General features: G+C 38.0%; 2 protein-coding genes across 3 annotated transcripts; both read right to left on the reverse strand.

Annotated features, from left to right (window-relative positions):
• Window positions 1-112: 112 nt before the first annotated feature.
• si:busm1-163l24.4 (uncharacterized protein LOC368754 homolog) lies at window positions 113-2093 on the reverse strand. The gene has a single exon (XM_052553068.1). It carries the CDS (start codon window positions 1969-1971, stop codon window positions 1072-1074), a length of 900 nt encoding a protein of 299 aa, XP_052409028.1. The 5' UTR covers window positions 1972-2093; the 3' UTR covers window positions 113-1071.
• Window positions 2094-3732: 1639 nt separating this feature from the next.
• On the reverse strand, window positions 3733-13942 carry si:busm1-163l24.3 (uncharacterized). Of its 2 annotated transcripts, XM_052553063.1 has the most exons (7): window positions 13821-13895; window positions 13649-13735; window positions 13325-13533; window positions 8977-9083; window positions 6030-8843; window positions 5668-5885; window positions 3733-4750 (listed from the first exon to the last, which is right to left on the reverse strand). In XM_052553063.1, exons 3-7 carry the CDS (start codon window positions 13506-13508, stop codon window positions 4648-4650), a joined length of 3426 nt encoding a protein of 1141 aa, XP_052409023.1. In that variant the 5' UTR covers window positions 13509-13533; window positions 13649-13735; window positions 13821-13895; the 3' UTR covers window positions 3733-4647. The 2 variants fall into 2 exon arrangements, with proteins under 2 accessions (XP_052409023.1, XP_052409024.1); XM_052553064.1 differs by having other exon boundaries at window positions 13325-13524; window positions 13649-13942.
• Window positions 13943-14319: the final 377 nt, after the last annotated feature.

Consider the following 14319-nt stretch of genomic DNA (forward strand, 5'->3'; position numbering starts at 1 on the left):
GGTGTTTACGGCGTCGTTATTAAACATGCTTCAGCCATACATGCCTATAGAGAGATACATGTTATTCAGGTTTAATGGAAGGGGATTTTATTTCAATCTCAACTGAGGTAATGTAGAGAGAGAAGTGTGATCAGATCTGATCTCATTTCCAAGTGTCATTTATAACACCTCATGTTCTCACTGGATAGTTTGATATTTTATGTTTAAGTTTTCCAGTGTGACCATATTACAATAATTTTTTAAGGGAAAATACACAAGATATGTTTAGACTGCAAATTAATGATGTGGTAAGAACTTAATTTACATGGAAAACGGTAACTTTTTCATACTTATCACAAGTGTTAGTACTTTTTTTTTTTTTTTTTAAAACAAACCACAGTCATTTTCGGTACAATAGGAATTAATATATTATGTAATTTTCCTTCTCATTTGAATGTTTTAGTGATGTTTCCAATAGATTGGCTTAACCAATCAAAGACACTGAATAATCCTTTTATTTATTGAGAAAAAATGGGAAATTCCAAACCGTAGTAATACAAACAGTAAATAATTCACAGTTAGTTTTTTTCCAGGCCAGGAAACAATAATGTGAATTTCTTTACTCAATACTTTTTTTTTTTCTCTCTCTCTCTGCAAGAAATTGATTTTTGTTATGAGCACTGAACTGAAAAGTCATGAAATTTTAATTTGAAGTTGTCACAAAATCAAGCCATTTTAGTAATTAAACAGCTGCAAAGAAAACAATCCCTAATACATGTGCTAAAAAATAAAAATAAAACCGATACAACATTCAGGAAACATCATAACTCTTCAAAACCGGCTGTTTTCAGTATTAATAACACATGTGATCTTAGTTATTTTAGATGTGTTGGGTGTTTCACTGAATTGAGAACAAACAGCATCAAACAATCATGCGCAATCCAATAGAATGAACCTAAAATGCATCCAGAAATGGATTGCTGACTCACAAAATAAATGACGCAAGCTTTCAGTCCGTGTCCGAATCCAGCATAAGCAACATTCCTCTAGATAACAAAAATGCACTTGTAACATTGTGCTCAAAATCAAGGTTCAAACAGCTCTAAATTGATCCGCAGAGGTTCTTCTAGTGCCAGGTCCTGTCATGACCATGATTCCCAGTCGTCTCTTCTGGTGTCCAGCACCATGACTGTGCCCATGCAATTGATCTCTGTGTTTACTGCTTTTATGCCGGTGAGTTTGATGCCCTATTTTAGCACGTGAGCCCCGGGTCTGTCCGCTCCTGTGTCCATGTCCATGTCTATGCCTAGAGCCATGAGTCCTCCTTTTACATTGTCCCCTACCATGTCCAGTTGTTTTGTCTGTACTCCTGTGCTCTCGTTTCTCTAGAGTCGTACTGCGCTCTAGTGTTTTTGTCTTCTGAGGTGCCAATGAAAAGGCTTCATGTCCTTGGTGGGCTTCATTAAGACACAGTGGGCAGATGAACCGTTGGTCTGTCCGACAAGGAAACTCCAGTAGCTTGTTGTGCTGCAAACAAATATTTCCTTTAGGTTCCCCGTTTACAACAATAACTGTGTGCTTTTCTCTGGGATAGTCACGGTTATGGTATCTCAGCTGGGCCCTGCAGCACAAATCCTCACTTTCTGGACACATCTTGACGTTTTTGGAGTTTGTTGCTGTGTGGATTTCTCTTTCCGTGCGTCTAGGTCCATCATAACGTGCAGGTGGAGGATCCTGAAGGCCTGTGTTTTTAAACCGCTCCACCACTTCTGCAAACATGGTGTTTTTGTTGAGGACAGGTCTAGGCGAGAAGGTCTTCCTGCACTGAGGGCATCTGTAGCCCGTGTCTTTGCTGCCATTTCTATCCCAGTAGTCTTTAACACAGCTCATGCAGTAGTTGTGTCCGCAGGGAATCGTCACTGGATCCTGGAGTGCCTCCAGACAGATGGGACAGTTGAATGGATCGAGGTCTTCAAAACACTCCTCTGCCATTTCACGCAGTTATCTATGAACTAATAATTAGTTGTAATAAATTCAGTTTTCTCTCACTTCACCGTAAGCTACATAATCAAGTTCCATACCGAGCAAGTGAGTGCAAGAGAAAGAAACAGGTATGTGTTTAGTGTACAGGAACCTGTTTGACCGGTTCAGCCGACAACAAAGTATTTTTCATTTGCTTTTCCTGGAAAAAATACACTAACAGCTAAAACTTTTGACATACCCCACCTACATTTTAGATTAGAAAAGTCATTAAAACTACTAAAAAAACAGGTTGCTTTTTTTATTTTTAGATAAAATAAATGTTGGGGAAAAATCTAAACTAACTTATTTTGAGCTTCTTTAACAGTTGTTATCCTTGTTCTTGTGCTTGCAAGATAGACAGATAGATCGATGCAAATCTGAATTTTCAACATTATTACTCAAGTCTTACTGAGTCTACTCATAGTATGCTGATTTGCTGCTCAATTATCAATGTTCATAACAATTCTGTTTCTTAATATTTTTTAGGGAAACATCATTTTCATGATTCTTACATTTATATAAATTTATTAAAATGTATATTATAGCATGTCTTTGAAAAACAAATCTTTTAACATTATAAATGTGTCTTTGCTGAATAAAAAAAAATATTTAAAAAAAAAAACTACAAAAATGTTAAGCATGGGCCTTAAGATCAAACAGGTGATCAAGAGAAACATACATTGCTTTGTTCAACCTTTAGAAATGTGTTTATTCTTAGACGATCCAGAGGTTTGATAACTGAGATTATAAAAAAAAAAAAATTGCTGAAACTGGCCTCCTGCGTAACATCGCACAGCTACAGAATTCAGTTTTGCCAACACTGTAATCAAGTGCATAGTGTTAATTTACATAAAATCAAGAATAATTTGTTAAAACAATGTTGTAACTATTTTGTAAAATTATTAAAATCTTCAATGTGTGGTAACAATGTTCCAAATGAGAAGTGTATCAACGATATTAACCCCACACAAGTGCAGGGCTTCTGTGCCGCCAGCAGCTGCTGCTGCAGTCCAAGCACAAACACTGTCCACAGGGAATCGGTGCAGGACCGCTGAGATCTCTCAGCTCAGCCATTTTGATGAAGACAATGCAGTGGACAGACCAGGAATATGAAAGCAGAGGACTGGGGGTGTGGGATCTGTGCTGGCTGGGAAAATAACATCCCAGAGGGTACAAACTGATCACGTTCAATATGTGATGACACAATATCAAGTTTATTTGAAATAAATGCTGAACATTTCATTTATTTGGAAAGCTACTAACGTGCTCCTTTTGAAATATATATCATTATCTATTATCTATCTGATATATATCATCTCTCTGTGTCTGTCTATCTATCTGTCTATACATATCTTTCTATCTGTCTGTCTATCTAATCTATACTGACTTGGCCACAAATATTAATACTGATTCATGCAGATATTTCAGTTAAACTCCAGCAGCTCCATAAGTTTATGGTGATGAGAGCTCAACGCTGACTTCATATGCCCAGTTGGGTTTTGTCCTTTTGCAGACACTACATTCAACATAATGGTTTGTTTGAGGGTGAAATTTTTAAGCTGTCTCTTTAAATGTCCTGATGGCAGTCAGTGTTATGTCTTTCTGCACTAGGGCAGCTGTGCCCGGTCGCTTCTTGCTGATGCAGTCCGTACAGCAGTGTTCATCCTGGAGAAGCTCCAGACAGTCAATGACTGAGCCAGTCTCTATGAGCCTATGTTGGATTAGGACCGATTCAAAAAAGAAAGACAGAGAAAAGCCGAATATAACCCTGTTGCTGAGATTGCTTTTGACACATTAGGAAAAAGCACAGGAATGTTGCTGTACTTGTTTTTGTACATTGGAAAGAAGGAACAAGGAAAATATGGATAAGATTCATGTGTATACGGTATGATGCACAGTAAAAACTCATTTTACTGGAATTAATTTTATTCACCATACAGGCATATGAGCCATATCATTAAGCAGGGTTATTAAAAATTAAGAAGGTAATTTTAGACAAGAGTTTAGAGTTGATAACTATTTAGTATTCAGTGCACCTTTGAAATCTTGCAATGCCAAAATAACTATAAAATACCCTAGCATTGTGGTTGCATGTTTTGCAAAAAAAATTAAATAAAATAAAAGCTAGCGAGCCACCTACTGCTTATTGAAAATCTATTACATATTATGATGCACTTTCCTTATGGTTTTACAACAAAATAATACACAGATTCAATATTCATACCACTCACAAAAGCCTGAGTAGGTGAAACAGTCTGACAGATCAGAGATTTGCTGGACTGTTGAATTGAATTACAAAGTGACTAACAAACACACCCTCAAAGAAGATCATTGTTCAATTAAAAGCATATTCAACTGATTCCGAATATACAGAGCATTATGATGAGCATTACTGATGCTATACAGATTAAAAACATGATTATACAATAAAAATGGCACGTTAAAATGAGTATAAAAGTACAAAAACATACAACAAATCACTTTACAGAAATACTGCATAAAAATTCAAATAAAAAGATGAAGTAGTCTTTTACAATCAGTATTATATATAGATTATTTACATTGATTTTTACTTGATTTACTTTTCTAGGAAATGTACAAAAAGAAGTATGCCATGTTTTTCATGATTTGTGTTACTCTCAAAGGTCAGGATTTGGCTTGATCTTGATTAATTGCAGGTACTCCTTCAATCCCATGAGCCATCAGTGCCTCACACAACTGAGTTAGGTATGTCGAGTCTGGATATCCACTGTTGCACACAAACAAATATTTCACATTCACACAAAAAGCGGAATTGGATATTTTAATCCCCTAGTAAAAAAAAAAAACTATCCCATTGTTTATTTAAAACATATTTATATCACACTAACTATACTAAAAATCCAATAACATATTTAGTGACACATCTCTCAAGACTTACTGACACAAAATTATAAGGAAACTTTTTTGGAATATTTCTTTTTTGCACAATGCAAATTTCATAATATTTTGGCTAACTTATTTTAATATCACTATTAATAAGGACTGTATGATCTCTGTATAATATCAGTCTTTAAATTCAAGATATTAAAGTGTACCTGACGTATACACAATCAGATATACTTCAGTGTGTCTTTAGTTGGACCGCAATTAAAGTGCATTAAGTAAATAATAGTTTTTCCAATTTAGCAGACACCAAGTATAAGTATATAACAGTTTAATATACTAAAAGTACAACTGTAAGGTATTTTTTAGTAAGTACATACAGTAAATATGTTAATGTATTTTACATTCTATAAATCTATTTGAATTTAATTCCTTATCAAATTTAAATTACAACTGATTCCCTTTTGCGAACTTAATTTTAATTCAAATATGTTTCTTGAATTTTAAAAAAGCATGACACCTCAATTGGCAATGTCTGAGTGACAGCAAATGCTTTAACCACGCTATGGATATCCTGTCACAGTCATGTAACAGATTATTAACTAATAATAAAAATGACTACTTTCTACTACAAAAGAGATCCTAGTTTGTAGACACCCTTGTGGTTTAGCTAACAAGTAATATCATAAGTAATAAGATAATTAGCACTCTCTAAAATCATAGAAATCCCACATCAACATGTCTATGCCACCAGCCATCTTTGCAAGCGTAGTGTTTGTTCAGCTTAGCATCTGGACTCACCCACTCTTCCCTCCATCCACCCTGGTCTTGTGGGGGATCCTGCCCCAGGTTACTTTTGCATCACCACCAGCCTTCTTGCTTGAGCTAACAGTAAATGTTAGGCCTTGATTAAATGCCTTTTCCAGGCGAGGCAATAAACTCCGCCCCTTTGGGTTGAGTGGCAGATAAGCCACAAATTGACCACCCTCGAATGGTGACCCAGGACAGGGATCCTTATCCTAGAAGAGATTTGTAAGGCACAGGAATTAAAAGGTAATTTTATATTATATAACTGATGTTATAATATACTTCGCACAATTGTAAACTATATGTCTGCAATGCTTTACTTTAATAAACTAAGATATAATACACAAAGCGAATACCCCTTGTATCCCATCAGGTATGCAGTATGTGATCTTGGCCGTTGTGTATTTGTTATAACCTGGAAGACTAAAAGTCATCTCCACACATGTCATAGTGCCTTGGATGCCCTTATGTTCTGTGCTGTCCTCTTGTCGTGAATGCTGCTCTTGAGTCAGATGTTCCTGTTGTGTATCTTTCGAGCTACAACTTTGAACCGGATCCCCTAGAACCTTCTTCCCAGAGTTTAACTCCTCTTTTCCACACACTCGGCAGTATTTATGCAGGTGTAGGCAGTCAGAGCAAAGGATGACACCACAGGAGGTCCGTTTCACATTTGCATTTTTTGCTCCACAGACGCATTCTTCTGAAACACTATGTGACAGCAGGTTGGTCTGTTTCAAAGTCATTGAGGTATCTTGTTTTTTGTATGCTTCAAGTGGTAAAGAAGTTGGTCGATCATTGTTTTGTCTTGTTGTGTCTTCTCTGGCGTAATTAAATTGGCTTTGTGAGTTTGTCTTGCTTAATTCATCCTTAGTAGATTTATGGTTTTCCAACCTTTCCAATGTAGATGATTTTGGTTTGGTTGATAGTCCTTCACTCTTGTGACTACTGTTAGACTGAGCCACTTGAGTTGAATCTTGGAAAGAAAACTCCTTCAGACTGTGATCAGATTTGGAGTGATCAGCTTTTGTTGACCGTATGCTCAAAAAAGACTTGGCTGCTCCTTGATCTACACCCTCCTGCAAGGTCTTCATCTGTGGTAAGGAAGGATACTTCTGCCCTGGATATATGTCTTTAAATACATCACTGGCTTGAGAACAGAGCAATTTTGGGCCAAGCAAGTAAATGCTGTTCCTCGTGGTTTGCAAGAAGACCTTGCGAAAACGTGACCGCACATTCAAGCAGCAGGTTTCAAACAGTTTATCTTTTTCAACCACGCCAAGCTCTGTCAAACTCAACTCCTGAGTACAAAAGTCACTAGCTATCATAAACACTAGTTTCTGAAGCTGCCGATGACTTTCTCCAACCTTTGATGAATCTGTGCCCTTCAGTGTCACGCTCGTCTCATTTTTGCCTGCTTGTTGCTCAGTCATTTCTAAGCCAGATTTCATGGCTTCCAGTTGCTTGTAGTAGACCTCCTTCATGTACATCCACATCACTGAAGACACAGTAAGTTCTGCTTCTACTGTAGGAATCGGAGAATCTTCATTGGGTTTTCCACCACTGAGGCTATTGGATCTTGCTCTTTGATAAACATGTGTGCTAATCATTGGCTTAGCTGTAATCTGGTTATTTTTCACCTGATCTTTTAGGTGTGGCCGATCTGAGAAACTATTGGCTCTCCTTAAGGGGGATTTGGAAGTGGACAGAGATGTTGAGGAGGGAGAAGTTGTCTTCACTTCAGTGTTACTGGCTGATAGGGCATTCACACTTGTGTTCACTGAAACTTTGGTGACTCCTGTGGTCAATGTTGAAGTGAGTCCAGCGGCAGTGGCTGGTTTGGCCTTGGATGTGTTGAAGGTGGTTCCACCAAATGTATTCCCAGATAGCGGGTCTTGGTTTTTAAACAGGACATCCTCTCCTGTACAGCTTGGACTTGTCACCCTGAATGTTTCAGTTCCTTCCCTGGTCAGTTCATTACTGAGTATGCCTGCAGTGCCAAGCGAAGATCTTATGGGTGGTGTTGCTGGGTCTAACATTAGCATGTCCAGTTTAGTTGTGAGACTCTTTATGTCGCCACCCATCTCTCCTAGCCCAGAGCTTTTAAACCGAGCCGCTAGTTTGTATTCTTTTGTATTCCCAATATCCCCTCGTTCAGTGCTGGAGCCAATTAGTTTAGGGGGCACTGGAGTGTGTACTTCACTTTTTCTCTTAACCTGTTGCTCTCTCCCTAAGGATTCAAGGGATGCTGATGGAGAACTGGAAGAGGATTCTGGCATTTCTGTCAAGTTCCTCATCACGTTTTCCTCCCCCGCAAGCAGTAGCATTTGTTTGGCCTGAGACACCTCACTTTTTTCTCCAACTATATAAATGCTGTCCCGGTCATAACTAAGCAGAACATTAGGCAGTACTGACTGCACCTTTTTTAATGCCGTATTCAGTCCGTCTGGCATGTAAAGAGCATCCTTTTTAATCAGGTCTTTTCTCAGACCACCCTCTATCTGTTGATAAAGCTGCCTGAGCTCATTATGGGCTTGACACATGTTCTGTTTAACCCCCGACCCGCTTGGGACCTCTGACTGTAGGTACAGGGTGGTGACCCCCTCGGATGTAAGGGGAACCACTTGTACTCCATGAATTTCCAGAATTTGTTTGTACTCCTTAATGCTTTGCAGATACGCAAACACATCAGCTTCCATGATGATCGAAAGATCCTCCAAATTAGCTTCATCTATCCTGCACTCTGCCCCCTCGTCCATTTTGCTTTTCTTAGTCCGAGTAATGCGTTCAGTGAGGGCTTCATTGCTGTCTTGCCGGTCATAGTGCACATGTCCTAAGCCTCCCATGGATATAGAGCTGACATCTCCTGAAGACCGGGATGCAAAGCTGACCCATTTCTTTACACTCGCAAGGTCTTCCCTCTTCTCAAGACTTTGACCTCTGTCTCCGTTAAAATCAGGATTTTCGCCTTTTGAAAGGTTATTATTAAATAACGTCTGCATATAAGGAAAGGCGCCTTGAAAATCAGAGTAGTTGCCTTGCAAGGTGCGCGTGTCCTGCAATAAGCCACGTTGTATACGTAGACCAGGAAACTCACTGCGCAGTACATTCAGAGTCTCTGCACCGCGAGGAAGCTGACTGCAATCTATAGTCACAGTGATATCGAGGATCACCTAAAGGAGTGCAAAAACATCAACTTTGTGAATGTGTCAAAACAAAATGAATACTAGACTAGATACGATTGAGGAATGGAATTTTTTTTTTTTTTTTTATCAGTGAATTGCAAGGTTAATACAGTCAGCAAACCTTATTCAGACTCTGGGAGTCTTGTCTTGGTAGACTCAGGGAAAGTTCATATTTCATACCATCTAGCAGTAAAATGTGAGGATGATGACGAAGTACGCTCTGGACCACTAAATAAAACCAGAAAGAGAGGATCAATCTCATTTGAATTGCAAATACTTGCTCAGCAGTCTATTCACTAACAAATAAGATGTTTGCACACACAGATGTAAGTTATTTTTTCATAAAGTCTGATCAATAAAAGTATCAATTGCCATTTTCTCACTAAAGACACAGATTCTCACTTATCTGACTCTGCTGCAAGTCACACACACAAGCACAGTGAAAACTCACTCACTTTTAATCAAGCTTGACAGGACATAAAGAATACCCTGTCACAACCTGCCCAACCCCCCCCCCCCCCCACACACACACACACACTTTATCAGCAAACTGACTACACAACTTAAATGTTGCCTTGGCAGACTGATCGTCTAGCAAGAGCCAGAGACTTCATTAGGTATATGGCAGCCATTTGGCTGCCAATCAGTGCATTTTGGATTTGTTCCAACTACCAGCTACTTTGGTAATGACATTAAAATGCATTCATGTATATACCAGAAATATAAAAAGTTGGGTGTGTTTGGTCAACATTTTATGCTAAAAACTAAAAATGCCAAAGAAAAAAGCAATGCAAACATATACAGGTACTGAAATATACAGTCTCATAAAATGTTGTAAATTCCACCTTTTTCTTCCTGTAAGAGCAGGCAAGACATTTTTTTAATTCAAGCTCCCGGTCTCATATGCGTCCAGTTGTTTTAAGCTGTACAAACCAGCTTGTTTTGCTGCTCGATATTGAAAATTGGTGTGTCCTACCCAGAGATGTATAGTAACGAAGTAGAACTACTTCACTACTGTACTTAAGTACTAAAAGGCGGTATCTGTACTTTACTAGAGTATTATTTTTTTCTCCTACTTCCACTTTTACTTCGGTACATATTTTCGCTGAGTTTAATACTTTTACTCCGATATTTTTTTTATTTGCTGTATCATTACTCGTTACAATTATAAAAATGTTACGAATCATTCCATTACAAACCACTGCCAGAACTGTAGATGGCAGGTTTGATGAAGCTGGCACATCATTGAGCGAAACAAGCGATTAAGACTGCTGACTGCTGCGAAGAGAGAAATGAACACCGAGCCAAGCCAGATAATGACTCGTTCACGAGTCAAGAACCGGTTGCACTTGCATCGGTTCTCGGATGACCAGTAATGTTAGTTCTTTCTGACTGTTCGATTCAATAAACCAGTTGAAGAAAACAGTTCTGAATAAAGAAGACAATGCTGAATAAAGTCATAGTTTTTGCTATTTTTGGACCAAAATTTATTTTCGATGCTTCAAAAAATTCTAACTGACCCTCTGATGTCACATGGACTACTTTGATGATGTTTTTCTTACCTTTCTGGACATGGACAGTATACCGTACACACAGCTTCAATGGAGGGACTGAGAGCTCTCGGACTAAATCTAAAATATCTTAAACTGTGTTCCAAAAATAAACGGAGGTCTTACGGGTTTGAAACTACACGAGGGTAAGTTATTAATGACATAATTTTGCAAATTGGGCGAACTAACCCTAGTAACGTTAACCGTTTTTTGTTTACAAAAAGTTACAGTCAAATGAATTGTGATTGTCCTTTAGGTTAATCATTTGAAATAGTAAAAACAATATGTTCAAACTTTTGACTACTTTCTTTAATAGCTACATAACACAATACTTCTACTTTTACTTTCAGTACTTGAGTAGTAAATTTTAAAATAGACTACTTGCAATACTTAAGTACAAAAAATGTTGAATACTTTAGTACTTCTACTTAAGTGTGGTGCTTAAAGAGCACTTCAACTTCTACTCAAGTCACTTTTTTGATAGAGCACTTGTACTTTTACTCAAGTCTGGGTCTCTAGTACTTTATACATCTCTGGTCCTACCATATTATTGTGATGTATTTACCTTATTTATCACACTGGTTTGTAGTGCAAACACTTTTACCATTTACTGCAAGTTGTTATTCTTTTTAGTTATTTTCCTATAACAGTTAATGAACTGGAAATCTCTCACACACTCGATTACTTCCGTATTGATGAAAAGGTAGATAAAACCATGTAAATTGTTTTGCTTTTGAATAGTCATTAAAAAAAATGTTTTTATAATTATGCTGCAAGTAAATTAAGGTAATGTAGGCTAGATACAACCCTTTAGGACTGCGATATGGACAAAAAATTTATCACGATTTTTTGATCAATTTTGCGTTTATCACGATTTTTTGATCAATTTTGCAATTTCGATTTTAATCACGATTTTGACACACACAGACATGCTTTACAGTCATAAATGCCTTCAGTATAAATTTGAAACATATTTCCAAAAGAAAACCAATGAGAGCTTTATCAAAAAGTTGTAACATGTCTCTAGAACAGACTTAAGTCTAAATAATCACTAAGCAAAGATGTCAAACAAAATCTAGACATATGGCAAAAAATTATAATAAAAAATAAAAATAAAACCCACGTTCAAGGATGTTTTTTTTTTTTTTTTTGCCATGCATCGGTCATAAAGCTCGCTGTAGCGGTGCCTCAGGTGTAATATGTTTTGCCCAATATATTTATTGCCCAAGGTTCACACGTACTCTGTCTGCAGTGCGTATACAGTAAGTTATGTGTACGCGGTTCAGTAGCAGCAACAAGAGCGCATTATTGTAACGCGAAAGCACATTAAATTAATGCACGAGCGCGAATCTATCCGCTCGCACGCAGATTTATTTTGCTCTGTTAACAAAACCAGATGCACGTGCTCAGATCATAGACTGTATAAGGCACGTGTCTCCTCTTGCTCAACCTGTGACCTGTGCACTCACAACTCTCTCTGTGCTCATGCGCAAGATATTAAATCTTTTTGCACCTTTCTATTTATAACCTTTTCTGTTCTCATCTTTTTACCGCGTGCAGTGTGAATGTCCTGTTCCGTTAACATGGGCTCGAAAGTGTGTGAACAGACAGAGTGTGTGAACCTGGAGCTCTGTTCTCGCACTCCACTTAGGTGCACTGCATCCTGATTGGTTCAGATAACATACTGCAGGAGGTCGGGGCTGCGGAAAATCATGTTATAAAGCGATTTAGAAATCGCGCACACTCAAAACGCGATTTTATTTCAATTCCGATTAATCGCACAGCCCTACCTTAAAGGGGTCGACGGATGCAAAATTCTACAATGTATCTTGGCAGTGTGTGTAGTGTGTACACAACCACCATGATGATAAAAATCCACCCAGTGGATCATAAATCATAACCCCTTTCTCAAATCAAGCCGCTCACAGATTTTTGGCAGACTGACGTAGTACTGCACAAGCCCCTCCCATGATTGCTGACTGACACTGCGTTTTAGCACATATCCACCCTGAGTGAGCTTTCAACAGTCCACCATTGTTTCCACACTGAAATTGGTTGTAAACAAGTATGGCTCCTATGCAATTGAGGGCTTTTTTTGTCGGATGTAATAATGAACATAGCAGTCGTCATTTACTCTTAACATCTGAGCCGCTGAAGACACAGAGGATTACATTTGTTTTTCAAGGGAATGCACCCCCCGATCAACTTAGATGCATGTGTGTGTGCCCAAATCATTCGTGATCCAGCTTCACCTCCAGAAGAAGTGAATCACCTTTCCTAATAATGCGCCAGTTAGCAAGTTCTGTCTCAGAGAATGGTTCATCAACCAACATTAGAAAGGCGCGGGGTGAGCAGTGCTCATTATCATTTAAAGGGACTTGCATCAAAACGGGTTGTTGTTAACAGAGCTGTATTTGACAGGGTAAAAAGGGTGTTTTACATTACCACTCATAAATGTTAACCAAATTATGTAGAATTTTCATTAAAACGTTAAATAATATTATCAACTCATGGAAAATGGACATCTGATGACTCCTTTAATATTTTTATGACGTAGCAACCCTGCATGATGTGGACTATTCTATTGCTTAAATAAATAAATAAATCAGAGGTTCAGTTCAATAACTGAAGAAACTTTTCCCTGCAATTTCAAGTTATGGTTCAAGCAGACAAACAAGCAAATAAATAAAAGAGATGGACTAGTGAAATGAAACTATTTAGCTTGCAGGATGTTCAACTTTAAATTACATTTGTTTTGCAAAAACAACTATCTGTGTTAATATTTAGAGGACAACTTAGGCTGTAAAGTGGCACAGTTTACCCCACTTTTCCTTAGTCATTTCACCACTATTCATGTATTCATCTATTGACAGCACTACTATGATGTTGAACAGCAGTCATCGTCAGTCATGTAAATACCTGCGCTCCCCTCAAACGTGACGAGGGCACGTGGAGGTGTCCGCGCGATGATGGTGACGGACGTGACCTCTCCTCCTCCGTTCCTCGGGCGTAAGAAGTGAATCAGAAGTTTGTCCCGGAGCCGTTCGTGATCCACGTCTGTTGGCAAACCGTGAACGCACAATGTACGGCCTTCCTCTGCCATCCTTCAGGGCTGCCACCTATAAACACTGATGTTGAGTAAACACGAGCAGATAAGGGTGGTATAATTATTATTGTGTCACCAAACAAGCCATTTGAGCAGATAAATATTGAAATATATTTTACAGCTTTGTCAGTTACTACCTTCCTCATTGCAATAACCAAAAGGACGTAAAAGTCGTTGTCCTCTCCACTGTTTGTGTTCGGAGCTCGAGCGCACAGGAAGTGTAACTAACAACAGTTCGTGAGAAGAGACTCCGTTACACCGTCGTTTTTTTAAAGATGATTAGGCGATGTATTTATTTATTTTTTTCACCTGTGTGTCTCGTCGTTCTGTTCTTATTTTAAAAGAGAGGATTTACCCTTTTTCCCCCCTAAAAAAAAATATTTCGTCATTTCATGCCTGGTAGCGTTTGAGAAATAAAAGTGAAAGTAAGAACGCAGACGATGAGAAATGGTTAGGCTGACCCACTTTCCAAGCTTTTTCTTTTTCAAACTGGAAAATCATGAGTAAAAGTCGTGCGCCTAATGCATTAGTTATTTATTGTATTATTTTTTCCCCATTATTTATTTTATAATCTATTTTTATAAATTATTAATGTCCCATGTCGTGTCTTATTTTACCCTTAAAACCCCTCAGCCATTAAAAAGAAAAGAAAATGGGTCAGCAACATGCAATGTCTTTTACATAAAATTAATAAGCACAAATAGTTGAGATATTATTCATGCTACTACTTTTAAAAGTTCCGTAGTTTCTTATGAATATATAAACATTACAACACAAAAGGTACACTTAAGCATGTCAAGGCACAAAT

This window comes from Carassius gibelio, chromosome B3, assembly GCF_023724105.1.
Source record: "Carassius gibelio isolate Cgi1373 ecotype wild population from Czech Republic chromosome B3, carGib1.2-hapl.c, whole genome shotgun sequence".
Classification (NCBI taxonomy): Eukaryota; Metazoa; Chordata; class Actinopteri; order Cypriniformes; family Cyprinidae; genus Carassius; species Carassius gibelio.